The following is a 26,014-nucleotide window of genomic DNA, read 5'->3' on the forward strand; positions in this document are numbered from 1 at the left end:
CACGTGTGGTGACCATTCTGTGTGGTTGTGTTGGGGTATTGTCTTCCCGTGGTGCCTTTGTCCCTCCGCCCTCTGAATTGCAGGCAAGTGAAGCAGTCAGGTAGCAGCCAAGCAGTGCCGAAAGGAGAAGAGGAACACCAGGTAACGGTCACACACCTGCACGTAGTCTGACAACATCACACACTCACTGGAGCTCTGATGCTGGCTGTCTGTTTTACACTGGAAACCTCCTGATTTTCACTGGAGGCACTGCAGTCCTGCAGCCCAATAGCAGGAGCCAGCACTGCTGATAACCATGTACATCAGAATCACCTGTACTTGTGCAATACTTGCCAACCCTCCCGCATTCAGCGGGATGGTCCCGCTTTTTGCTTGACCCTCCCGCTGCCCCACAAAGCCCCTCTATCCTCCCTGTTTTGGGAGTCATTCAGTGTAATTTGGACTGCGCATGCGTGCGTCCGGAACTGTCGGGGGCGGGGCTTGCATGGTGAAGTCTCAGTCAGCCACCGTGGGGGTTGTGGGTACCGGTCAGGTGGCCAAGCTGCTGTGTGCAGTGTGCACAGACCAGGAGCAGAGAGCTTGCAGCCGGGGCTTCCTTGAGGCTGGCCCTGCCCACCACACTGGGCTCCGTGTATCAGCCAGGCCAGCTCTTCCTTCCTGCTCCTTCTCTGCTTGTGCTTCATCCCCACCACACTGGGTTCCGTGTATCAGCCAGGCCAGCTCTTCCTTCCTGCTCCTCCTCTGCTTGTGCTTCATCCCCCACCACACTGACTGCTGGGTCCCTGGAAGGAGTACAGCCAGGTGAGTGCTTTCTGTTCTAAGGGAATGGGGGTTGTGAGGGGTATAAAATAGTGTTTGTGTGTATTAGGTGTAATATGGGGACACTGTGTTCAATGGTGTTTTGTGCAATGTGCTGGTTACTGAGTGTTACACCCCTTTTACACCAAAAACCCTGGTCGGACCCTGGTCTTTGAACGCTGGAGTTTCCAGGGTCTGACCCTGCTTTATACCCTATTTACACAGCACTTCGACCTCGGTCTGCACCATTTACACTTAACCTGGGTCAGCCCTGCCTTTCCTTGTGGTTGTCATTAAAAATGCTTGCTCGTTGCCAAGGGGGTATAATATATATATATATATATATATATATATATATATATATATAATACGCTGGGATGGAGGTAGGCGGCACTCACGGATTTTAGTGAAGCATGAAAAATTTATTGTGACTCCAACATGTTTCGGGCGTAGCCCGTCCTCAGGGAACAATTCACACAGTGCAAAGTGGACAAATATATACACAAAATCAAACAGGAAAAACCCGCCCCCCGCCTCATTTTCCCCTAACAACGCTCACCTGCGGGCTCCCCTGTTGGCTGTCTCACCCGTCCGCCATCACCGCGCTCTGCCGGCCTGGACACCAAAGTTGAAGCTGCAGCTTCTTCTTCTGATGTCATCAGCCTCCGCCTTGCGCCCTGGAGCGCACAGGGAGTCCAAGCCTCATTCTGGGTGCCGCTTCCGGTGCCTAGGCAACAAAGCGCTCCTATAATACAAAAACCAAACTGTTATAAAACATCGTGACATGTGTAATTTAAGAGACCTGTAAAGGTCAATTTAAGAGACCCCATTCTGGCGTCATATAAAAGCTGCAGTGTTATACTGCAGCCGTGCAAATAAAAAATGTCTTTAAACTAACAGCATGCATATAAAATGGCACAGCAGCATTTTGACAGGTATGGTCTATTTTACTCTATTAATTTCTTACATACTAGACCTAACCTGTCTGTGGCAACATCTGGGTACTTCATAATTCTACATAAGTTTATAGTGTAAGGGTATTAAATAAAAATGTTGTAACCCATGTTGCTCGCGTGACGTCACACACGTACTGCCGTTGTTACGCCCCCTCTCCGTTTCACGCACATGTTTTTACTATATGAATCACGCCATTGTAATTTTGATTAATGTATGCACGCCCCCTCCGGCCTCCCCGGGTGCGATCGCTGGACGGAGTGACGTCAGTGGACGGCTCCCGCCTGGCGGCCGGCGCGGGGGGGGGGGAGGAGGGATTTTGAAGATATATAAGAAAGCTTTGGATACCTGTAACATTGTCTTCTACACCTTGATAAAGAAGCCGCACTGGCTTGGAAACGTTGGTGACAGCCAAGTCTCCTGACTGATTTATTGTGTGAGTGCCGCCATCACAATCAACTACTATATATATGTTTGTATTTACTAGAGTGTGTGGTCACAGGCTAATGCACCCCATCCTGGGAAGTGGGTGCTGTTTGCACCCCATTCTTAGGAATGGCGAGTGTGTTGGTACTTCTGTATCTATATATATATATATATATATATATATATATATATATATATATATATATATATATATATATATATATTACTACTACTTGAATAACATTTTTGAGGGGGTAGATGGGGGAAGCTGTCCCTGGGTGCTGGGAGGAGGGGGGGCCCTGCGGCTGCTGAGGGGATGGGGGGGTACCTGTCAGCCTGAGGTCGGAGGAGGGTGTCTGCAGCTGCTGAGGGGAGGTGGGGGTACCTGTCAGACTGAGGTCGATGTGCGCCGCTGTCCCCTGGTGCTCCCCCCGCAGCCGCGAATTTCCTGCGGCGAATGTACAGTCAGTGCCGGGGGTCCCTCCAGCGCATGGGAACTAGTACTAGTTCCCATGCGCTGGAGGGACCGCCGACATTGACTGTCCATTCGCCGCAGGGACCGGCTGCCGGGGGGAGTTACAGCAGCAGCGGTGCACATCATCCCTCAGGCTGACCGGTACCCCCACCTCCCCTCAGCAGCTGCAGACCCCCCCTCCTACCAGCACCCAGGGACAGCGGCGGCCCCACACATCGACCTCAGGCTGACAGGTACCCCCCCCTCAGCGGGCGCAGGGACCCCCTCCTCCCGCAGCAGCTGGGCACATCTTCCCCAGCGCTGCGGACCCGCTGCGGGTGCCTGGACCCGCAGCGGGACCATTTATACCAGCATTTACACGGGTCCTATCCGGGTTCTACCCAGGTCAGGACCTGGGTAGAGGACCCATGTAAATGGACACGGATATACCCTATTTACACCGCCGATGATCAGGGTCTGACCCGCTGCTGACCCGGATTTTTTGGCAGTGTAAAAGGGGTATAATATGGAAGGGGGTAGCTGTGTGTACAATGTGCTTTGTAAACAGGGTGTACTATGGGCGGGCATAGTTTAATGTATACTATGATGTGTGAAATGTGCTGGGTACTGGGTGTAATATGGGAGGTGGGAGGAGCTGTGTGATGTACTATGGTGCTCTGTACAATGTGCTTTGTGTACAGGCTGTAATATTGGGAGGGGGGGCAGGGGCAAACGCAGGATTTTCAGAAGGGGGTTTCCAGAGGGGCGGAGCAAAGCACGGAGATGGACACTTAAGTGACCCAGTATATGCCGGATCAGTTAAAGAATTATAGATAGACCAAATGTATGTATATATATATATATATATATATATATATATTTTTATATATATATATATATATATATATATATATATATATATATACACACACATACAGGGGCGTCCACAGCAGTGTAGACCCCTGGGCATAGCAATGTATTGGGGCCCCTACCAATCCTCCAGCGGTAGGGGTGGGGGAAGCTTTGATGTCCTGCGGGTGGTAGGGGGGTATTATATCAGCCGCTCAGCATGTAGGGCCTGGATCAGTAATTTCCAGTAATTACCCCTTTACTACACAGATGGTGGGAGAAGGGGGCATTGGGCTGAATGAAGGGGCCCTGATACATAACTTCCAGGGTGGTAGAGGATGTTTAATATGCAGAGGAGGGGTGTATAGTGGAGTGGGCTTATTATTTATAATTTTCTGGTGTGAGGACAGCTTGCTTGACTGCAGATATCTCCAGTTTCCGGAAATAAATTTCTTAGATTTTAATGGAACTAAACACTAGAGAATCCCACCTACCAAATCGTACTGAGGACTAGGGGATCAGAGTTCAGGAGGCAGAGCAATCTGCCAACGAATATATAAAACTACATACCAGGTGTGTATATCCTCATAAAAACTCTAAGTCAGACAGAACCTGAAATATCTGACTGGGAATAGCAATTAACAGGCTTGGATGGGGACCACTGATTTGAAGTCAGATATCTCCGGTTCCCAAGGGCCAATTTTTAAAATTCTTGTACCTATGGAAAGAGGAGACCCTCAGCTTTCAGCCTAGGGCCCTTAGACTCCTGGGAGGGTTTCTGGGTACTCAGAACCCCCCCCCCCCTGCATGCGCTACTGGGGGGGGGGGGCGCTGTGTATAATGTACTATTATGTGTGCAATGTGCTGCATGTACTGGGTGTAATATGGGGGTCTGTGTATAATGTACTATGGTGTTGTGTGCAATGTGCTTTGTGTACAGGGTGTAATATGGGGGGCATTGTATAATGTATACTATAATGTGTGCACATAGGCAAATCTAGAATTATGGTGATGGGTGGTCCCAGATCTAGACATAACAGTAGGGAGACCGTTGCGCAGTGTAGCCGCGCGTCAAAAAGGGGGCATGGCCTCATGGAAAGGAGGCGTGGCATTACAAAAAGGGGTGTGGTATTACACTTTAGACCATGGGTCCTCAAACTGCGGCCCTCCAGATGTTGTGAAACTACAAATCCCAGCATGCCTTGCCACAGTTTTGCTATAAGGGAGTGTTAAAACTGTGGCATGGCATGCTGGGATTTGTAGTTTCACAACATCTGGAGGGCCGTAGTTTGAGGACCCATGCTTTAGACCATACACAGTAATGCCCATTACACATTTTAGCAAACTCCGTAATACCCATTACACATAAAGCCACACGCCGTAATGCCAATTACATATAAGGCCACACACCATAGTACCCATTACACATAAAGCCACACATCATGATGCCCATTACATACTATAAAACAAACCATAATGCCCATTACATATTTGCCACATAAGTGCTGCTTACCTACATGCTCATTGCTAGGGGGTTCTTGTTTGATGGCACCATAGTACCCATTACACATGATGCCGCACACCATAGTACCCATTACACATGATGCCGCACACCATAGTACCCATTACACATGATGCCGCACACCATAGTACCCATTACACATGATGCCGCACACCATAGTACCCATTACACATGATGCCGCACACCATAGTACCCATTACACATGATGCCGCACACCATAGTACCCATTACACATGATGCCGCACACCATAGTACCCATTACACAAGATGCCGCACACCATAGTACCCATTACACATGATGCCGTGCACCATAGTACCCATTACACATGATGCTGCACACCGTAATGCCCCTTACACATTAAGCCACACATTATTCGTAATGCCCCCACATACAGCCACTTGTAGCGTCCCTTAAGCAATGCCCCAAAAAGTGCCACTTACTGTAAATGTTTATATGAGCCTTTGCTGCTGCAGGGAGAGATGGAGAGCGGTGCAGCTGCTTCTATGGGGAGAGGAGCAGAGTGCAGCGCAGAGCACGCTCCCACTCCCCTCCTGGTGACCCCTCTAGCCGAGTGGACATTTTAAATATTGTGCGCACTGCTGTTGTGCGTGACGTCGGGGGAGCACGCCGGGCGCCGGCACCACATGATTAAAGGGGGCGGGCTGAGGGGAAAGCGGGGAGAAGAATTGGAGCGGAAGCTGCAGGGGTGGCAGTCATTGACAGCTGGGCAGAGAGCAGAGGGCTGCCCGGCTGTATTCAGAGCACTGCAGGTCACAGCTGTTTGAAATAATACCCCTTTCACAACAGAAAATGCAGGGATTTACCCGGGAATATGGTCCCAGGATCATGCAGGGACATTCCCAGGCTGACCCCTTATACACAAGCCTAGTCCCTGCATTTTCTGGTGTGAGGGGGAGAGACAACCACTCCCCTCTCCCTACCCCCTTTAACCAACCAGCTATATCTTCGGAACCAACTGACCCATGTACATGAGACCATACCTCCCAACTGTCACGATTACAGCGGGACAGTCCCGATTTTCGTATGAAAATGAGGCCGCAGCTAATTAACATAAGCCGCGCCCTCATTTGCATACGCCCGCCCCCTTTTCGGGCGAAGCCGCACGAGTGTCCCTATTTCCCCAACTCAGAAGTTGGGAGGTATGTGAGACCAGTATCATATTGAAGAACTTTTGAGTTGGCTTTGAATGATTTTGGTCCCGTGAAACTGGGCTGTTTGGTTCCATAGAAATCTGCCCTCAAAGAACATAAAGGGGGAAATTTACTAAAGGAAATTTGTAAAAAATAGGTGTATTTGTATCCAGAGATACACTTATTTTTGACATTTACTATCCCGAAAATACGGCAATTCGTATTCTTATTGATAGCACATTAGAGCTGTGATGTCAGTGTGTAGCCCTCCTGTGTAATGCAGCTGTGATGTCAGTGTGTAGCCCTCCTGTGTAATGCAGCTGTGATGTCAGTGTGTAGCCCTCCTGTGTAATGCAGCTGTGATGTCAGTGTGTAGCTCTCCTGTGTAATGCAGCTGTGATGTCAGTGTGTAGCCCTCCTGTGTAATGCAGCTGTGATGTCAGTGTGTAGCGTTCCTGTGTAATGCAGCTGTGATGTCAGTGTGTAGCCCTCCTGTAAAATGCAGCTGTGATGTCAGTGTGTAGCCCTCCTGTGTAATGCAGCTGTGATGTCAGTGTGTAGCCCTCCTGTGTAATGCAGCTGTGATGTCAGTGTGTAGCCCTACTGTGTAATGCAGCTGTGATGTCAGTGTGTAGCCCTCCTGTGTAATGCAGCTGTGATGTCAGTGTGTAGCCCTCCTGTGTAATGCAGCTGTGATGTCAGTGTGTAGCTCTCCTGTGTAATGCAGCTGTGATGTCAGTGTGTAGCTCTCCTGTGTAATGCAGCTGTGATGTCAGTGTGTAGCCCTCCTGTGTAATGCAGCTGTGTTGTCAGTGTGTAGTTCTAATGTGTAATGCAGCTGTGATGTCAGTGTGTAGTTCTAATGTGTAATGCAGCTGTGATGTCAGTGTGTAGCCCTCCTGTGTAATGTAGCTGTGATGTCTGTGTGTATCCCTCCTGTGTAATGCAGCTGTGATGTCGGTGTGTAGCCCTCCTGTGTAATGCTGCTGTGATATCAGCGTGTAGCCCTCCTGTGTAATACAGCTGTGATGTCAGCGTGTAGCCCTCCTGTATAATGCAGCTGTAATGTCGGTGTGTAGCTCTCCTGTGTAATGTAGCTGTGATGTCAGTGTGTAGCCCTCCTGTGTAATGCAGCTGTGATGTCAGTGTGTAGCTCTCCTGTGTAATGTAGCTGTGATGTCAGTGTGTAGCCCTCCTGTGTAATGCAGCTGTGATGTCAATGTGTAGCCCTCCTGTGTAATGCAGCTATGATGTCAGTGTGTAGCCCTCCTGTGTGATGCAGCTGTGATGTCAGTGTGTAGCCCTCCTGTGTAATGCAGCTGTGATGTCAGCGTGTAGCCCTCCTGTGTAATGCAGCTGTGATGTCAGCGTGTAGCCCTCCTGTGTAATGCAGCTGTGATGTCAGCGTGTAGCCCTCCTGTGTAATGCAGCTATGATGTCAGTGTGTAGCCCTCCTGTGTAATGCAGCTGTGATGTCAGTGTGTAGCCCTCCTGTGTAATGCAGCTGTGATGTCAGTGTGTAGCACTCCTGTGTAATGCAGCTGTGATGTCAGTGTGTAGCTCTCCTGTGTAATGCAGCTGTGATGTCAGTGTATAATCCTCCTTTGTAATGCAGCTGTGATGTCAGTGTGTAGCCCTCCTGTGTAATGCAGCTGTGATGTCAGTGTGTAGCCCTGCTGTGTAATGCAGCTGTGATGTCAGTGTGTAGCCCTCCTGTGTAATGCAGCTGTGATGTCAGTGTGTAGCTCTCCTGTGTAATGCAGCTGTGATGTCAGTGTGTAATCCTCCTGTGTAATGCAGCTGTGATGTCAGTCTGTAATCCTCCTGTGTAATGTAGCTGTGATGTCAGAGTGTAGCCCTCCTGTGTAATGCAGCTGTGATGTCAGTGTGTAGCCCTCCTGTGTAATACAGCTGTGATGTCAGTGTGTAGCCCTCCTGTGTAATGCAGCTGTGATGTCAGTGTGTAGCCCTCCTGTGTAATGCAGCTGTGATTTTAGTGTGTAGCTCTCCTGTGTAATGCAGCTGTGATGTCAGTGTGTAATCCTCCTTTGTAATGTAGCTGTGATGTCAGTGTGTAGCCCTCCTGTGTAATGCAGATGTGATGTCAGTGTGTAGCCCTGCTGTGTAATGCAGCTGTGATGTCAGTGTGTAGCCCTCCTGTGTAATGCAGCTGTGATGTCAGTGTGTAGCCCTCCTGTGTAATGCAGCTGTGATGTCAGTGTGTAGCTCACCTGTGTAATGCAGCTGTGATGTCAGTGTGTAGCCTTGCTGTGTAATGCAGCTGTGATGTCAGTGTGTAGCCCTCCTGTGTAATGCAGCTGTGATGTCAGTGTGTAGCTCTCCTGTGTAATGCAGCTGTGATGTCAGTGTGTAATCCTCCTGTGTAATGCAGCTGTGATGTCAGCGTGTAGTTCTCCTGTGTAATGCAGCTGTGATGTCAGCGTGTAGCCCTCCTGTGTGATGCAGCTGTGATGTCAGTGTGTAGCCCTCCTGTGTAATGTAGCTGTGATGTCAGCGTGTAGCCCTCCTGTGTAATGCAGCTGTGATGTCGGTGTGTAGCCCTCCTGTGTAATGCAGCTGTGATGTCAGTGTGTAGCCCTCCTGTGTAATGCAGCTGTGATGTCGGTGTGTAGCTCTCCTGTGTAATGTAGCTGTGATGTCAGTGTGTAACCCTCCTGTGTAATGTAGCTGTGATGTCAGTGTGTAGCCCTCCTGTGTAATGCTGCTGTGATGTCAGCGTGTAGCCCTCCTGTGTAACTCAGCTGTGATGTCAGCGTGTAGCCCTCCTGTGTGATGCAGCTGTGATGTCAGTGTGTAGCCCTCCTGTGTAATGTAGCTGTGATGTCAGTGTGTAGCACTCCTGTGTAATGCAGCTGTGATGTCAGTGTGTAGCTCTCCTGTGTAATGCAGCTGTGATGTCAGTGTATAATCCTCCTTTGTAATGCAGCTGTGATGTCAGTGTGTAGCCCTCCTGTGTAATGCAGCTGTGATGTCAGTGTGTAGCCCTGCTGTGTAATGCAGCTGTGATGTCAGTGTGTAGCCCTCCTGTGTAATGCAGCTGTGATGTCAGTGTGTAGCTCTCCTGTGTAATGCAGCTGTGATGTCAGTGTGTAATCCTCCTGTGTAATGCAGCTGTGATGTCAGTCTGTAATCCTCCTGTGTAATGTAGCTGTGATGTCAGAGTGTAGCCCTCCTGTGTAATGCAGCTGTGATGTCAGTGTGTAGCCCTCCTGTGTAATACAGCTGTGATGTCAGTGTGTAGCCCTCCTGTGTAATGCAGCTGTGATGTCAGTGTGTAGCCCTCCTGTGTAATGCAGCTGTGATGTTAGTGTGTAGCTCTCCTGTGTAATGCAGCTGTGATGTCAGTGTGTAATCCTCCTTTGTAATGTAGCTGTGATGTCAGTGTGTAGCCCTCCTGTGTAATGCAGATGTGATGTCAGTGTGTAGCCCTGCTGTGTAATGCAGCTGTGATGTCAGTGTGTAGCCCTCCTGTGTAATGCAGCTGTGATGTCAGTGTGTAGCCCTCCTGTGTAATGCAGCTGTGATGTCAGTGTGTAGCTCACCTGTGTAATGCAGCTGTGATGTCAGTGTGTAGCCTTGCTGTGTAATGCAGCTGTGATGTCAGTGTGTAGCCCTCCTGTGTAATGCAGCTGTGATGTCAGTGTGTAGCTCTCCTGTGTAATGCAGCTGTGATGTCAGTGTGTAATCCTCCTGTGTAATGCAGCTGTGATGTCAGCGTGTAGTTCTCCTGTGTAATGCAGCTGTGATGTCAGCGTGTAGCCCTCCTGTGTGATGCAGCTGTGATGTCAGTGTGTAGCCCTCCTGTGTAATGTAGCTGTGATGTCAGCGTGTAGCCCTCCTGTGTAATACAGCTGTGATGTCAGTGTGTAGCCCTCCTGTGTAATGCAGCTGTGATGTCAGTGTGTAGCCCTCCTGTGTAATGCAGCTGTGATTTTAGTGTGTAGCTCTCCTGTGTAATGCAGCTGTGATGTCAGTGTGTAATCCTCCTTTGTAATGTAGCTGTGATGTCAGTGTGTAGCCCTCCTGTGTAATGCAGATGTGATGTCAGTGTGTAGCCCTGCTGTGTAATGCAGCTGTGATGTCAGTGTGTAGCCCTCCTGTGTAATGCAGCTGTGATGTCAGTGTGTAGCCCTCCTGTGTAATGCAGCTGTGATGTCAGTGTGTAGCTCACCTGTGTAATGCAGCTGTGATGTCAGTGTGTAGCCTTGCTGTGTAATGCAGCTGTGATGTCAGTGTGTAGCCCTCCTGTGTAATGCAGCTGTGATGTCAGTGTGTAGCTCTCCTGTGTAATGCAGCTGTGATGTCAGTGTGTAATCCTCCTGTGTAATGCAGCTGTGATGTCAGCGTGTAGTTCTCCTGTGTAATGCAGCTGTGATGTCAGCGTGTAGCCCTCCTGTGTGATGCAGCTGTGATGTCAGTGTGTAGCCCTCCTGTGTAATGTAGCTGTGATGTCAGCGTGTAGCCCTCCTGTGTAATGCAGCTGTGATGTCGGTGTGTAGCCCTCCTGTGTAATGCAGCTGTGATGTCAGTGTGTAGCCCTCCTGTGTAATGCAGCTGTGATGTCGGTGTGTAGCTCTCCTGTGTAATGTAGCTGTGATGTCAGTGTGTAACCCTCCTGTGTAATGTAGCTGTGATGTCAGTGTGTAGCCCTCCTGTGTAATGCTGCTGTGATGTCAGCGTGTAGCCCTCCTGTGTAACTCAGCTGTGATGTCAGCGTGTAGCCCTCCTGTGTGATGCAGCTGTGATGTCAGTGTGTAGCCCTCCTGTGTAATGTAGCTGTGATGTCAGTGTGTAGCACTCCTGTGTAATGCAGCTGTGATGTCAGTGTGTAGCTCTCCTGTGTAATGCAGCTGTGATGTCAGTGTATAATCCTCCTTTGTAATGCAGCTGTGATGTCAGTGTGTAGCCCTCCTGTGTAATGCAGCTGTGATGTCAGTGTGTAGCCCTGCTGTGTAATGCAGCTGTGATGTCAGTGTGTAGCCCTCCTGTGTAATGCAGCTGTGATGTCAGTGTGTAGCTCTCCTGTGTAATGCAGCTGTGATGTCAGTGTGTAATCCTCCTGTGTAATGCAGCTGTGATGTCAGTCTGTAATCCTCCTGTGTAATGTAGCTGTGATGTCAGAGTGTAGCCCTCCTGTGTAATGCAGCTGTGATGTCAGTGTGTAGCCCTCCTGTGTAATACAGCTGTGATGTCAGTGTGTAGCCCTCCTGTGTAATGCAGCTGTGATGTCAGTGTGTAGCCCTCCTGTGTAATGCAGCTGTGATGTTAGTGTGTAGCTCTCCTGTGTAATGCAGCTGTGATGTCAGTGTGTAATCCTCCTTTGTAATGTAGCTGTGATGTCAGTGTGTAGCCCTCCTGTGTAATGCAGATGTGATGTCAGTGTGTAGCCCTGCTGTGTAATGCAGCTGTGATGTCAGTGTGTAGCCCTCCTGTGTAATGCAGCTGTGATGTCAGTGTGTAGCCCTCCTGTGTAATGCAGCTGTGATGTCAGTGTGTAGCTCACCTGTGTAATGCAGCTGTGATGTCAGTGTGTAGCCTTGCTGTGTAATGCAGCTGTGATGTCAGTGTGTAGCCCTCCTGTGTAATGCAGCTGTGATGTCAGTGTGTAGCTCTCCTGTGTAATGCAGCTGTGATGTCAGTGTGTAATCCTCCTGTGTAATGCAGCTGTGATGTCAGCGTGTAGTTCTCCTGTGTAATGCAGCTGTGATGTCAGCGTGTAGCCCTCCTGTGTGATGCAGCTGTGATGTCGGTGTGTAGCCCTCCTGTGTAATGTAGCTGTGATGTCAGCGTGTAGCCCTCCTGTGTAATGCAGCTGTGATGTCGGTGTGTAGCCCTCCTGTGTAATGCAGCTGTGATGTCAGTGTGTAGCCCTCCTGTGTAATGCAGCTGTGATGTCGGTGTGTAGCTCTCCTGTGTAATGTAGCTGTGATGTCAGTGTGTAACCCTCCTGTGTAATGTAGCTGTGATGTCAGTGTGTAGCCCTCCTGTGTAATGCTGCTGTGATGTCAGCGTGTAGCCCTCCTGTGTAACTCAGCTGTGATGTCAGCGTGTAGCCCTCCTGTGTGATGCAGCTGTGATGTCAGTGTGTAGCCCTCCTGTGTAATGTAGCTGTGATGTCAGTGTTTAGCCATCCTGTGTAATGCAGCTGTGATGTCAGTGTGTAGCACTCCTGTGTAATGCAGCTGTGATGTCAGTGTGTAATCCTCCTGTGTAATGTAATATTCCTCCTGTGTAATGCAATATTCCTCTCTCCCTCATTAGTCTAGCAATCGCCCTCATGTCACCTAGCCCACATTACACTGTTACATCATAGTTACCTCCCCTCCTGCATTCTGCAAGAGACTCCCTGACATTGCAGCAATCTCCCTCTCTCCCTCATTAGTCTAGCAATCTCCCTCATGTCACCTAGCCTACATCACACTGTTACATCATAGCTACCTCCCCTCCTGCATTCTGCAGGAGACTCCCTGACATAGCAGCAATCTCCCTCTCTCCCTCATTAGTCTAGCAATCTCCCTCATGTCACCTAGCCCACATTACACTGTTACACCATAGTTACCTCCCCTCCTGCATCCTGCAGGAGACTCCCCTGACATAGCAGCGATCTCCCTCTCTCCCTCATTAGTCTAGCAATCTCCCTCATGTCACCTAGCCCACATTACACTGTTACATCATAGTTACCTCCCCTCCTGCATTCTGCAGGAGACTCCCTGACATAGCAGCAATCTCCCTCTCTCCCTCATTAGTCTAGCAATCTCCCCCATGTCACCTAGCCCACATTACACTGTTACATCATAGTTACCTCCCCTCCTGCATTCTGCAGGAGACTCCATGACATAGCAGCAATCTCCCTCTATCCCTCATTAGTCTAGCAATCTCCCTCATGTCACCTAGCCCACATTACACTGTTACATCATAGTTACCTCCCCTCCTGCATTCTGCAGGAGACTCCCTGACATAGCAGCAATCTCCCTCTCTCCCTCATTAGTCTAGCAATCTGCCCCATGTCACCTAGCCCACATTACACTGTTACATCATAGTTACCTCCCCTCCTGCATTCTGCAGGAGACTCCCTGACATAGTAGCAATCTCCCTCTCTCCCTCATTAGTCTTGCAATCTCCCTCATGTCACCTAGCCCACATTACACTGTTACATCATAGTTACCTCCCCTCCTGCATTCTGCAGGAGACTCCCTGACATAGCAGCAATCTCCCTCTCTCCCTCATTAGTCTAGCAATCTCCCCCATGTCACCTAGCCCACATTACACTGTTACATCATAGTTACCTCCCCTCCTGCATTCTGCAGGAGACTCCATGACATAGCAGCAATCTCCCTCTATCCCTCATTAGTCTAGCAATCTCCCTCATGTCACCTAGCCCACATTACACTGTTACATTATAGTTACCTCCCCTCCTGCATTCTGCAGGAGACTCCCTGACATAGCAGCAATCTCCCTCTCTCCCTCATTAGTCTAGCAATCTCCCTCATGTCACCTAGCCCACATTACACTGTTACATCATAGCTACCTCCCCCCCTGTATTCTGCATGAGACTCCCTGACATAGCAGCAATCTCCCTCTATCCCTCATTAGTCTACCAATCTCCCTCCTGTCACCTAGCCCACATTACACTGTTACATCATAGTTACCTCCCCTCCTGCATTCTGCAGGAGACTCCCTGATATAGCAGTAATCTCCCTCTCTCCCTCATTAGTCTAGCAATCTCCCTCATGTCACCTAGCCCACATTACACTGTTACATCATAGTTACCTCCCCTCCTGCATTCTGCAGTATGCTCCCTGAAATAGCAGCAATCTCCTTCTCTCCCTCATTAGTCTAGCAATCTCCCTCATGTCACCTAGCCCACATTACACTGTTACATCATAGTTACCTCCCCTCCTGCATTCTGCAGGAGACTCCCTGACATAGCAGCAATCTCCCTCTCTCCCTCATTAGTCTAGCAATCTGCCCCATGTCACCTAGCCCACATTACACTGTTACATCATAGTTACCTCCCCTCCTGCATTCTGCATGAGACTCCCTGACATGGCAGCAATCTCCCTCTCTCCCTCATTAGACTAGCAATCTCCCTCATGTCACCTAGCCCACATTACACTGTTACATCATAGTTACCTCCCCTCCTGCATTCTGCAGGAGACTCCCTGATATAGCAGTAATCTCCCTCTCTCCCTCATTAGTCTAGCAATCTCCCTCATGACACCTAGCCCACATTACACTGTTATATCATAGTTACCTCCCCTCCTGCATTCTGCAGGAGACTCCATGACATAGCAGCAATCTCCCTCTCTACCTCATTAGTCTATCAATCTCCCTCATGTCACCTAGCCCACGCCGGCCGCAGGGCACGCTGGGAGGGATCCGTGACGGATCCCTCAAACAGCGCTGCGGTAAGAAGCCCATAGGCTTCTGCAGGGATTCGCCAGCTTTAGCTGGCGATTCCCTCCGCAGCGCTGACACTGCGGAGGCGCCATATAGCATATAGAAATGCGGTAGAAACCCCGAAAACGGGGTTTTTACCGCATTTCTGCTATATAGCATCCCGCCCTTACAGAGGGCATCAGACACATTCCCCAAGTGGTCACACTGCAAAACTCATATGCTGCTCTTGCAGGGTTGGAATGTATGACCAACATAGGCAATACAGAACAGGAAGATATGGGGACTTCTACTTCTACTAACTGTAGGACCAGGAAAATGTCACCTCCAAAAAGGACTGCACTTCTTTTGGGAGATTCCATCATTAGAGGAGTTCATCTGGGAAATGCTACTCAAGCTCCAAGAGATAAAGAACGCATGCTAAGAATTGTAAAGGCAGCAAGAAAAGATGGGGAGGTGGATGTCATCGTCCACCTAGGCACAAATGACCTGGTTAATGCTGAAGTCATGGCCATAAAAGATGAATTTAGAAAGTTAGGAACTGCTCTAAAACAGGTGGCAACAACTGTAACATTTTCAGAAGTATTGCCAGTACACCAAGGGGAAGATAGAACTCTGAGAATCAGAAACTTCAATGTTTGGCTAAGGAATTGGTGCAATGAGGAGAGATTTGGATATTTAGGTCAAAGTCAAGCTACCTGGCAAGACAGAGCCTTATATAAAAGTGATGGCCTGCACCCATCTTCAAGGGGAACGAGAATATTAAGTGAGAAGTTTGGAAGCTTCATAAGCAACTATTTAAACTAGCAGAGGGGGGCAGTGAACCAAATGAAGAAATCTGCTCCCCCAACCTAGAGGTATTGTCTCAGCAGGAAAAACAAGAAGCCTATCCACTGCAACAAAAGATAATGCCGATCAAAACCGAATAGATATAGGCAGAAAGATGAACATAGCCAGCTGCAGGAGAAGCACAAACACAACTTTAAGAGCTATGTGTGCAAATGCTAGAAGCTTAGGAAATAAAATCCCAGAACTAATTGCAATAATGACAAGGGATGAACTGGATATTGTGGCTATTACAGAGACATGGTGCAATGAAAATCATGACTGGGACATAGCTATACCAGGATATACTTTATTTAGGATGGACAGAATGGGAAGAATTGGAGGAGGGGTTGCAATATATGTGAAAAAAAGCATAAAGATTACCTTAATACAAAGTATTGAAGAAAAAACTGAGGCCCTTTGGGTGACCATAGAAACAGGGGAGAAGGCGATTTTTCGTATAGGGGTGATCTACAAACCACCAGGTCAGGAAGAGGAACTTGACAAGAGCCTATTGCAGGACATCAATAAAATGGCATTAAAAGGAGAGGTGATAATCATGGGAGACTTTAATCTACCTGATGTAAACTGGGAGCTGCCTTTTGCAAGTTCCACCAGAAGTAGGGACATGCTGAATTCCTTGCAAGGAGCATCCCTCCAGCAATTGGTGAGGGAGCCCACTCGTAAGGACACAATATTAGACTTAATACTTACAAATGGTGACAGAATATCTGACATAAATGTGGGTGAAAACCTGGGATCCAGTGACCATCAAGCAGTATGGTTCAAAATAAAGACAGAAACTGACTCATCGCACACAAAAACAAAGGTGTTAGATTTTAGGAAGGCTGATTTTGTAGAGATGGGAAACTCTGTAAGGGATTCTTTGGCAGAGTGGAGGAACTTGGAAGGAGTGCAGGATAAGTGGGAAAAATTAAAAAGTGCAATTCTAAAAGCAACAGAACTTTGTGTCAAAAGAGTTAGGAAAAACACAAGAAAAAGGAAGCCATTGTGGTTTGCAAAAGAAGTAGCAAGTATTGTGAAAGCAAAAAAGTTGGCCTTTAAGAAATTTAAGCAGACACAGAAGAATGAGGACAAAGAGGTGTATCTTGTTAGACAGAAGTAGGCTAAGAAGGTAATCAGATGTGCAAAAGCACAGGCTGAAGAGAAAATGGCCCAGTCAGTGGGTAAAGGGGGGAAAACTTTTTTTAGGTATATAAGTGAAAGGAGAAAAACAAAAAGTGGAATAATTAGACTGATGACAGAGAGTGGAAGTTTTCTTGAGGGGTACAATGTAATAGCAGATAATATTAATAATTATTTCTGCTCAGTATTCACTGCTGAAAGAGAGGGGAAGGGGCCACAATTATGTTGCAAGTATAGTCAGAAAACTGAGGGAGAAACAAGTACATTTACAGAGGAGAAAGTCCTCACAGAACTCTCAAAACTGAAAGTGGATAAATCAATGGGGCCAGATGGGATACATCCAAGGATACTAAAAGAGCTCAAAGGGGAGCTGGTAAAACCAATAACAGAATTATTCAACCAGTCACTAGCTACTGGAGTAATCCCAGAGGACTGGAAAACAGCGAATGTAGTCCCACTGCTCAAAAGTGGAAGCAAAGAAGAGGTAAGCAACTATCGACCAGTGAGCCTTACATCAGTAGTAGGGAAATTGATGGAAACACTCTTAAAATAAAGAGTTGTAGAATGTCTGAAAACCAGCAATATACAGGATCCCAAACAGCATGGGTTTACTGGGGGAAGATGATGTCAGACATATCTTATTGACTTTGACTGGGTGACTAAAGTAATAGATCAGGGTGGGGCTGTAGATGTAGCTTATCTAGACTTTAGTAAGGCTTTTGACACTGTCCCACATCGCAGACTGTTAAATAAACTTGAAAGCTTGGGATTGGATTCTAAGATAGTTGAATGGATAAGAGCGTGGTTTCCGGACAGAAAACAGAGAGTTGTAGTAAATGGAGTACAGTCAAAGGAGGGAAAGGTTACAAGTGGAGTACCCAGGGATCTGTACTTGGACCAGTGCTTTTTAATATCTTTATTGGTGATATTGCAAATGGAATTGAGGGTAAAATTTGCCTTCTTGCAGGTGACACAAAGGTATGCAACAGGGTAGACACACCAGGAGGGGTAAAACAAATGATTGATGATCTAGGTAGATTAGAGGAATGGTCAAGAGCATGGCAACTACAGTTTAATGCCAAAAAATGCAAAATCATGCACTTGGGTTGCAAAAATCCAAAGACTAAATATAGTATAAATGGCACTATAATGGAAACTACTGAGGAAGAGAGGGATCTAGGTGTCACTATTTCAGGGGACTTAAAGGCAGGTAGGCAATGTAACAAAGCAATGAAGAAGGCAAGTCAGATGCTTGGTTGCATAGGGAGAGGTATCAGCAGTAGAAAGAAAGAAGTAATAATGTCACTGTATAGGTCATTGGTACGACCTCATCTAGAGTATTGTGTTCAGTTCTGGAGGCCATATCTCCAGAAGGATATAAATACATTAGAGACTGTACAAAGAAGGGCAACTAAAATGGTGCATGGCCTACATCACAAAACGTACCAGGAAAGACTAAAAGATCTTAATATGTATACTTTAGAGCAGAGAAGGGAAAGGGGGGACATGATAGAAACTTTCAAATATATCAAGGGTTTTAACAAGGTACAGGTGGGAGACATTCTTCACAGGAAGAGGAGCAGCAGAACACGAGGACATGCACTGAAACTAGAGGGAGGAAGATTCAGGGGACATTTGAGGAAGATTTACTTCACAGAAAGAGTAGTAGATAAGTGGAATAGCTTCCCATCAGAGGTGGTAGAGGCAAATACAGTAGTACAATTTAAACATGCTTGGGATAGGCATATTGATATCCTTACAAAAAAATAAGGATCAAATATGGTTTGAGGTAACATGTTTAAAAAAGGGGCAGACTAGATGGGCCAAGTGGTTCTTATCTGCCGTCAAATTCTATGTTTCTATGTTAGCTCCCCTCCTGCATTCTGCAGGAGACTCCCTGACATAGCAGCAATCTCCCTCTCTCCCTCATTAGTCTAGCAATCTCCCTCATGTCAACCTAGCCCACATTACACTGTTACATCAGTTACCTCCCCTCCTGCATTCTGCAGGAGACTCCCTGACATAGCAGCAATCTCCCTCTCTCCCTCATTAGTCTAGCAATCTCCCTCATGTCACCTAGCCCACATTACACTGTTACATCATAGTTACATCCCCTCCTGCATTCTGCAGGAGACTCACTGACATAGCAGCAATCTCCCTCTCTCCCTCATTAGTCTAGCAATCTCCCTCATGTCACCTATCCCACATTACACTGTTACATCATAGTTAACTCCCCTCCTGCATTCTGCAGGAGACTCCCTGACATAGCAGCAATCTCCCTCTCTCCCTCATTAGTCTAGCAATCTCCATCATGTCACCTATCCCACATTACACTGTTACATCAGTTACCTCCCCTCCTGCATTCTGCAGGAGACTCCCTAACATAGCAGCAATCTCCCTCTCTCCCTCATTAGTCTAGCGATCTCCCTCATGTCACCTAGCCCACATTACACTGTTATATCATAGTTACTTCCCCTCCTGCAGGAGACTCCCTGACATAGCAGCAATCTCCCTCTCTCCCTCATTAGTGTAGCAATCTCCCTCATGTCACCTATCACACATTACACTGTTACATCATAGTCACCTCCCCTCCTGCATTCTGCAGGAGACTCCCTGACATAGCAGCAATCTCCCTCTCTCCCTCATTAGTCTAGCAATCTCCCTCATTTCACCTAGCTCACATTACACTGTTACATCATAGTTACCTCCCCTCCTGCATTCTGCAGGAGACTCCCTGACATAGCAGCAATCTCCCTCTCTCCCTCATTAGTCTAGCAATCTCCCTCATGTCACCTAGCCCACATTACACTGTTACATCCTAGTTTCCTCCCCTCCTGCATTCTGCAGGAGACTCCCTGAAATAACAGCCATCTCCCTCTCTCCCTGATTAGTCTAGCAATCTCCCTCATGTCACCTAGCCCACATTATGCAGCTGTTATATTTTTTGGGGGAAAAGGCGATCTGGGCGGAATATTACCGCCCAGGATCGCATTGTAAAATGCGACCACATCACTGGGATGTATCATCCCTGGCACTGCAGGGACAGGGCTCCGAAAGGAGCCCGTCCCTGCAAAGTGCTAAGCCGGAAGCCGGGAGGTCTGCGCATGCGCGGTTATGCGCTGACCCCCGCCGACCCCTCTTACCGCACTGCCCTTCTCGGCAGTGAGATGTGTAGCCATAGGCTACAATGGGCTATCGCCATATCAGAATGGCGATAGCCCAGGGGTGCCATGGAAACCAATGGGGGATGCGGCCGGTGGCGCTGCAGGGAGGATCGCAGCAGGGATCAGAGATTCCTGCTGCGGTCCCCCTTTAATACATTTAGGTGAAACTGGTGTTTTCGGGGATTTAGCCGCAAATATTAGTTGATAAATGGGCCCCAAAGAGAGATAAACATCCAGCCAATCACCTGCTAACTGCCATGTTACAGGCTGTGTTTGAAAAAAGTCAGTTAGGAGCTGATTGGCTGGACGTTTATCTCTCCTTATCACCCTTGCATTTATCTCTTGCTAAGGCTTAATACATCTGCCCCATAAATGATCCCTATGGCTACATGCATGTCTTGTGGTCATTTATATGGAACCACGTGTAATGCTGGGTACACACCAGCACAATGCTGCACGTGAGCAGATTGTCACAGGAACGTACGACCCGCTCACCAGCTGACAGAGCCACCGACCGGCACAGAAAAGGCACCTGATGTGACCCGCACCCACTACAATGGTCGTTTCTCAGATCCTACCTGCTGCAGGTAAGATCTCAGAAACGACCTAACAACCCACGGGGCCGCGCATCGGATCGAGATTACACCGAAACAGCAGCAAAATGGCCCAAAACATGTCACATGTCACTGACTTTTCTTCTTCTTTCTACCAAGTACAGTAGCTTTTATTAACTGCTTTGGGGCTCATCTACATTTGGATAAGTAATTTTAACAGCTTCCTCTCAGATAAGGCATAGCCACATGTCTAGGTCTCTGCATATATTGAAGTAGACACGCCCTTTTGGTGGAGCATGACACGCCTCCTCAATGGGGCACTATGCAAAATTTTACTACCCACTATAATCTCCCTGAAACTAGTTTTCAAAAGTAGGCAAGTATGACTTGTGCTTAGGTACATATGCAGGTTGCTGTGTGTGAGCTGTACATTATAGGCTGTAAGGTCTGTACACAGACAGAATTACACAGTGCTGTACACAGGGTCAGGCTCTGATAGCTTGCACCATTGTCACCTCCACCAGTGATTACACAGGTCATCTGACTCCTACATAAACAGTCTCTGATCAACTACTTGGGACAGATCACCCGATAGTACTCACCATGTTGTGTCACATTGCGCTGGAGATCCTTTGCTGGTCCCATAAGGCGGATCAGCCTGAGGACCTCTATGGTCACATCCAGCGCTGCTTCCTCTCCATAAGTATCTATGAGAAGGGTTTGTGTGGTAACATAATCTGCCATTTCCAGGCGCCCCCGTGGGATGGGGCGATGGTCTTTATAGGAGAAATCAGACAACTTGTTCCTAAACCGTTTGTAGTCATCACGTGTCAGATCCGCCAGGGCGTCATACAGAATGTCCCCAAGTGTCCTGTTCTCCTCTGCAGAGTACAGAGAAACAACATTACCAAAGGGTGTATCCAGGTGTTTGAGAGCAGCGCCAGATTAAGGTCCTCATCGGCCTGGAGCTGACATTTATGAAGGGCCTATTGTATGCTGCCAGAGGGGGTGTAACTAGCATGATGGGGGTGTGACTACTAATATAAGGGTGTGACTAATGGTGTGGGGGTGTAGCCTGTGCTGCGGGTGTGGGAATATATATATATATATATATATATATAAATATATATACACCAAGTTAGGCTCACTGATGCAATTCTGATAGTCATCCAGCTCTCCCTATCTACAGAACTTCAGGCTTCCTACACCTAACATCCCAGCCAATCACCGGTCATATCATTTCATACAAATCTGGCTCAGTTTATCACTGCTCCTGCCTTCCACAACAGTGAAAAGAATAATCCTGGACTCATCAGCATCACGGTCTGTGTGGCATAATGTGTAATGGGCATTACGGTCTGTGTGACATAATGTTTATTGGGCATTACGGTTTGTGTGGTATAATGTGCAATGGGCATTATGGTTTGTGTTGCATAATGTGTAATGGGCATTACGGTCTGTGTGGCATAATGTGTAATGGGCATTACGGTCTGTGTGGCACAATGTGTAATGGACATTACGGTCTGTGTGGCATAATGTGTAATGGGCATTACGGTCTGTGTGGCACAATGTGTAATGGGCATTACGGTCTGTGTGGCATAATGTGTAATGGACATTACGGTCTGTGTGGCATAATGTGTAATGGGCATTACGGTCTGTGTGGCATAATGTGTAATCGTCATTACGGTCTGTGTGGCTTAATGTTTAATGGACATTACGGTCTGTGTGGCATAATGTGTAATGGGCATTACGGTCTGTGTGGCATAATGTGTAATGGGCATTACGGTCTGTGTGGCATAATGTGTAATGGGAATTACGGTCTGTGTGGCATAATGTGTAATGGGCATTATGGTCTGTGTGGCATAATGTGTAATGGGCATTACGGTCTGTGTGGCATAATATTTAATGGGCATTACGGTTTGTGTGGCATAATGTGTAATGGGTATTACGGTTTGTGTGGTATAATGTGCAATGTACATTACGGTCTGTGTGGCATAATGTGTGATGGGCATTACGGTTTGTGTGGCATAATGTGTAATGGGCATTACGGTTTGTGTGGTATAATGTGCAATGTACATTACGGTCTGTGTGGCATAATGTGTGATGGGCATTACGGTTTGTGTGGCATAATGGGCCTTATTCTAGTTCACTCTGACAAAATCCTTCTTAGATGGACAAAACCATGTGCACTGCAGGTGGGGCAGATGTAACTTGTGAAGATATAATTAGATTTGGGTGGGGTTTTACTTCAAAGTGAGATCTACAGTATATACCAGTGTAAAAATAAAGCAGCCAGTATTTAACCTGCACAGAAACAAAATAACTTACCCAACTCTAATTTTCTCTGCACATTTTACATCTGCCCCACCAGCAGTGCACATGGTTTTGTACATCTAAGAAGGATTTTGTCAGAAAGAGTGAACTAGAATAGGGCCCATGTGTAATGGGCATTACGGTTTGTGTGGCATAATGTGTAATGGACAATATGATATGTAGCATATTGTGTAAGGGGCATTGCAGAGTGTGGCATAATGTGGTATGTGGCATGATTTGTATGGGGCTTTACTCCTCTGCTGGCACACTAGTAGAAAAATGTATAGATATGTGAATATTCAGAATAAAATATACCTTTGTACTTGTTTCCTAGCATGGCACCACCGATTCTAAATGTAAGCCATTGGGTCGGAAAAATCGGGTTGATCGCATCGCATGCAACCAAATCGCATGCGATGCGACGCGACCGACACGACCCTGAGACCCGATTTTACATTGGACCCCATGGTAAATGCCCCCCAGACCTCAATTTTCATTGTATACCCACACCCTGATGTGTCAAATGCCCCCCATTGTTAATGCCACCCCACGATGAACGCTAACCCGAAGTGTGGTGAGCACGGCGGTACGCGTCCTCCGACCTTTTCATACCCCCACTACTCACGTCGGCGTGGAGTTTATTCTATATAGTGTGGCGAGCGCAGTGAGCCACCGAGCCCGAAGCGTGGCGAGCGGATGCAGATTACTTCACAGGTATTACGCGTCCCCTCGCGGGGCTCACTGCGCTCACCACGCTTCGGGCTCGGTGGCTCGCCACACTATTTATAATCAGCTCCACGCCGGCATGGATAGTGGGGGTATGAAAAGGTTGTAGGACGAGTACCGCCGCCCCTCGCGGGCTCGCTGTGCTCGCCGTGCTTCGGGTTGGCGTTCATCCTGGGGTGGCGTTAACAATGGGGGGCATTTGACATACAAATTACCCATCAGGGTGGGTATACAATGAAAAATCGGGTATGGTGGGCCATTTAACATTGGTTCCTATGTAAAATCGGGTCCATCGCATTGGTCGCATCACATGCCATTATAATGGCATACAATGGACCCGATTTTACATAGGAATTTAACATTGAATACAATGCATACAATATAAAATCGGGTCGTCGTATCACATGCCATTATAATGGCATGCGATGGACCCGATTTTACAATTGTCGGGAAAGCAGTAAAAAAGCCCGAAATCGGGTCGGTCGGGTCCCATCACATACCTTAACTTAAGGTATGCGATGGGACCCGATGGGCGCCGTGCTAGGAAACAAGTACCATACCTTTTATTATTTAGTATTTAAAAAACGTTTTACGTGAAATATACAATACAATACAATACATAATAAAATACCAAACAAATTTAGCAAATAAATTAAAAGATGTAATACACGTGTTGCATCACATTAAGGGGAACATATATGTAAATAATTCAATTCAATGTCCTCTACCACCTCTGTGTTATGCAAATTTGCCATATCTTGCTTCCCTTTCCCAATTTTTGTAGTGGCCAGACCCCTTTTTAGGCCCCCCACCTAATCTGGACCAAACAAGCCACCTCTCATTGGTTTCATCCAAATTGGTCTGACAGTGTCCAAATGCATACTACATCAACAGACAACAAATATGTATGATATATATATATATATATTGTACGACCTGTCGAGCATTGATCACTGGCCGGTCATTCATTCAATCACCCGCACAGTGGTCGAAAGATTGAATACGACACTGTTTAACCTGCATGATGGACCATGTAATATACTATTTGAAATGCCCATGTGGGTACCTATATGTTGGAAAAACAATCCGTACCTTCCGTGAAAGGATGACACAACATAGATCATCGATACGATTAGCCTACAACACTGGGACCTCTGACAAACCTGTCGCTGTTCACTTTGTGGAGGAAGGACACCAAATCTCCTCACTACAATATATGATTATTGACTGGGAGCCACCTAATGAGAGAGGGGGTAACAGAGGGCGTGCCCTCCTCCAAAGGGAAGCAAGGTCGATAGCAAAATTGGACACTATTGCCCCGAAAGTGTTAAATGAAAGTAACTCTTTGTCTGTATTCCTATAGTGGCAGATTGGGAGAGGGACGTAATAAGCAGCAGCTCTGGTTTATGTTTTTTCTGTGTGTTATCATTATTATTATTTTTTTTTTTTGTGACATTTTTATGTAAATGCATCAGCATCTGGGGATGGGAATAACCCTTAAAAAGTGGGGGTTTATATATTTGTGCAAATTAGCATGTGTCCAGACATAGATGCAGCCCGATTGACATATTAAATGAGTTATTATGGGAATTAAGGACTAAGTCCTTTTGATTTAGTAATAATACGCAAGCAATAACTATTGGGACTAAGTCCCTGTTTTGCGAATATCTTGCTGGTTGGCGGAAGTAAGAGCCGATTGACGTTTGGTTGGCACGCCACGTAGATACGGGAGTAAGATCAAAGATGGCGCTATTCGCTGTGTGTACACAGTGAAGCCTATGGTCATGTGATGCGCTTTAGGGCGCTCAATAACTGGAAACCGGATATGAGGTATGCGTTCCACAGTGCGGGCCAAGGAGAGGAAATGTAAGCCGGGCAGGAATAAAAGCCTGCAAGCCGGCATACCATGTGCAGGATGGCGCGCACTTCATATTGGATGTCATGAGGTATGCATCTGGGTCTGGCGTTTGTAGATTTTGGATTATATTACCTTTGGGGAATATTTGTTAAAATCTGGTGCGGGCATATGTTGTACCCACACATGTTTATTCTAATTAAAATACAATAGCATGGGAATATATGAGTCTTTATACATCCTGATATGCTGATGCATGTTCTTTATTATCTCTTTTGTATTTTGGTATAGGGGTGTTGGCACTTAAATTTCATGTATTATGCTGTCTACAAGTCTTGAAAAAGGCTCGGATGTGAGCCGAAACGTTGACCAAATGTGGCAGCGGGATTGAGAAATAAAATGCAATTTTTAAAAATGATCTTCAGTCTGGAGAGTGGCCTCTTTATGTGCCCACGTTTATTACAGTCTCCATAACAATGGATTCTTGAGTGTAACACCCCAGCATGAGTGGACCGGATTAGTGAGTGCAACCCAAACCTTGGATAGATCATTTTCGTTTTCTCACCGTTTGTACCTTGACAAAAGTGTGTAAGCACCCCAAAACGTTGGTCATCTTCCTGTGAATACACTTGTTTATTTGAAAGCTCTACGAGTGCCGTTGTCTTCTTCTGACTATCTGCATCCCCACTAACGGGCACCGGGGCCCCAGTACCTTCAAGGGAGTGCCGGCTCGCCATAACCTGCTATATATATATATATATATATATATATATATATTGTCACACTCTGTTATATTGTGTGAATACCTGGTACTCTGACATCACCGTGTCAGCTGATCTCAGCAGCCTATCACACGCC

The 26,014-nt window shown here is 47.1% G+C and overlaps 1 protein-coding gene across 2 annotated transcripts in view; it reads right to left on the reverse strand.

Annotated features, from left to right (window-relative positions):
• LOC146007443 (NACHT, LRR and PYD domains-containing protein 3-like) overlaps nt 1-26,014 on the reverse strand; it is a 253,821-nt gene that overhangs the window by 187,665 nt on the left and 40,142 nt on the right. The window contains exons 3-4 of one of the 2 annotated variants that reach the window (XM_083145792.1): nt 20,865-21,143; nt 1,358-1,543 (exon numbers count right to left, since the gene is read on the reverse strand). In XM_083145792.1, the coding sequence (XP_083001918.1) occupies nt 1,358-1,543; nt 20,865-21,143 (465 nt within the window). The remainder of the gene's footprint in view (nt 1-1,357; nt 1,544-20,864; nt 21,144-26,014) is intronic. The other variant, XM_083145793.1, reaches the window with a different exon arrangement.

Source organism: Crinia signifera, chromosome 6, assembly GCF_055691185.1.
Source record: "Crinia signifera chromosome 6, ASM5569118v1, whole genome shotgun sequence".
Lineage (NCBI taxonomy): Eukaryota > Metazoa > Chordata > Amphibia > Anura > Myobatrachidae > Crinia > Crinia signifera.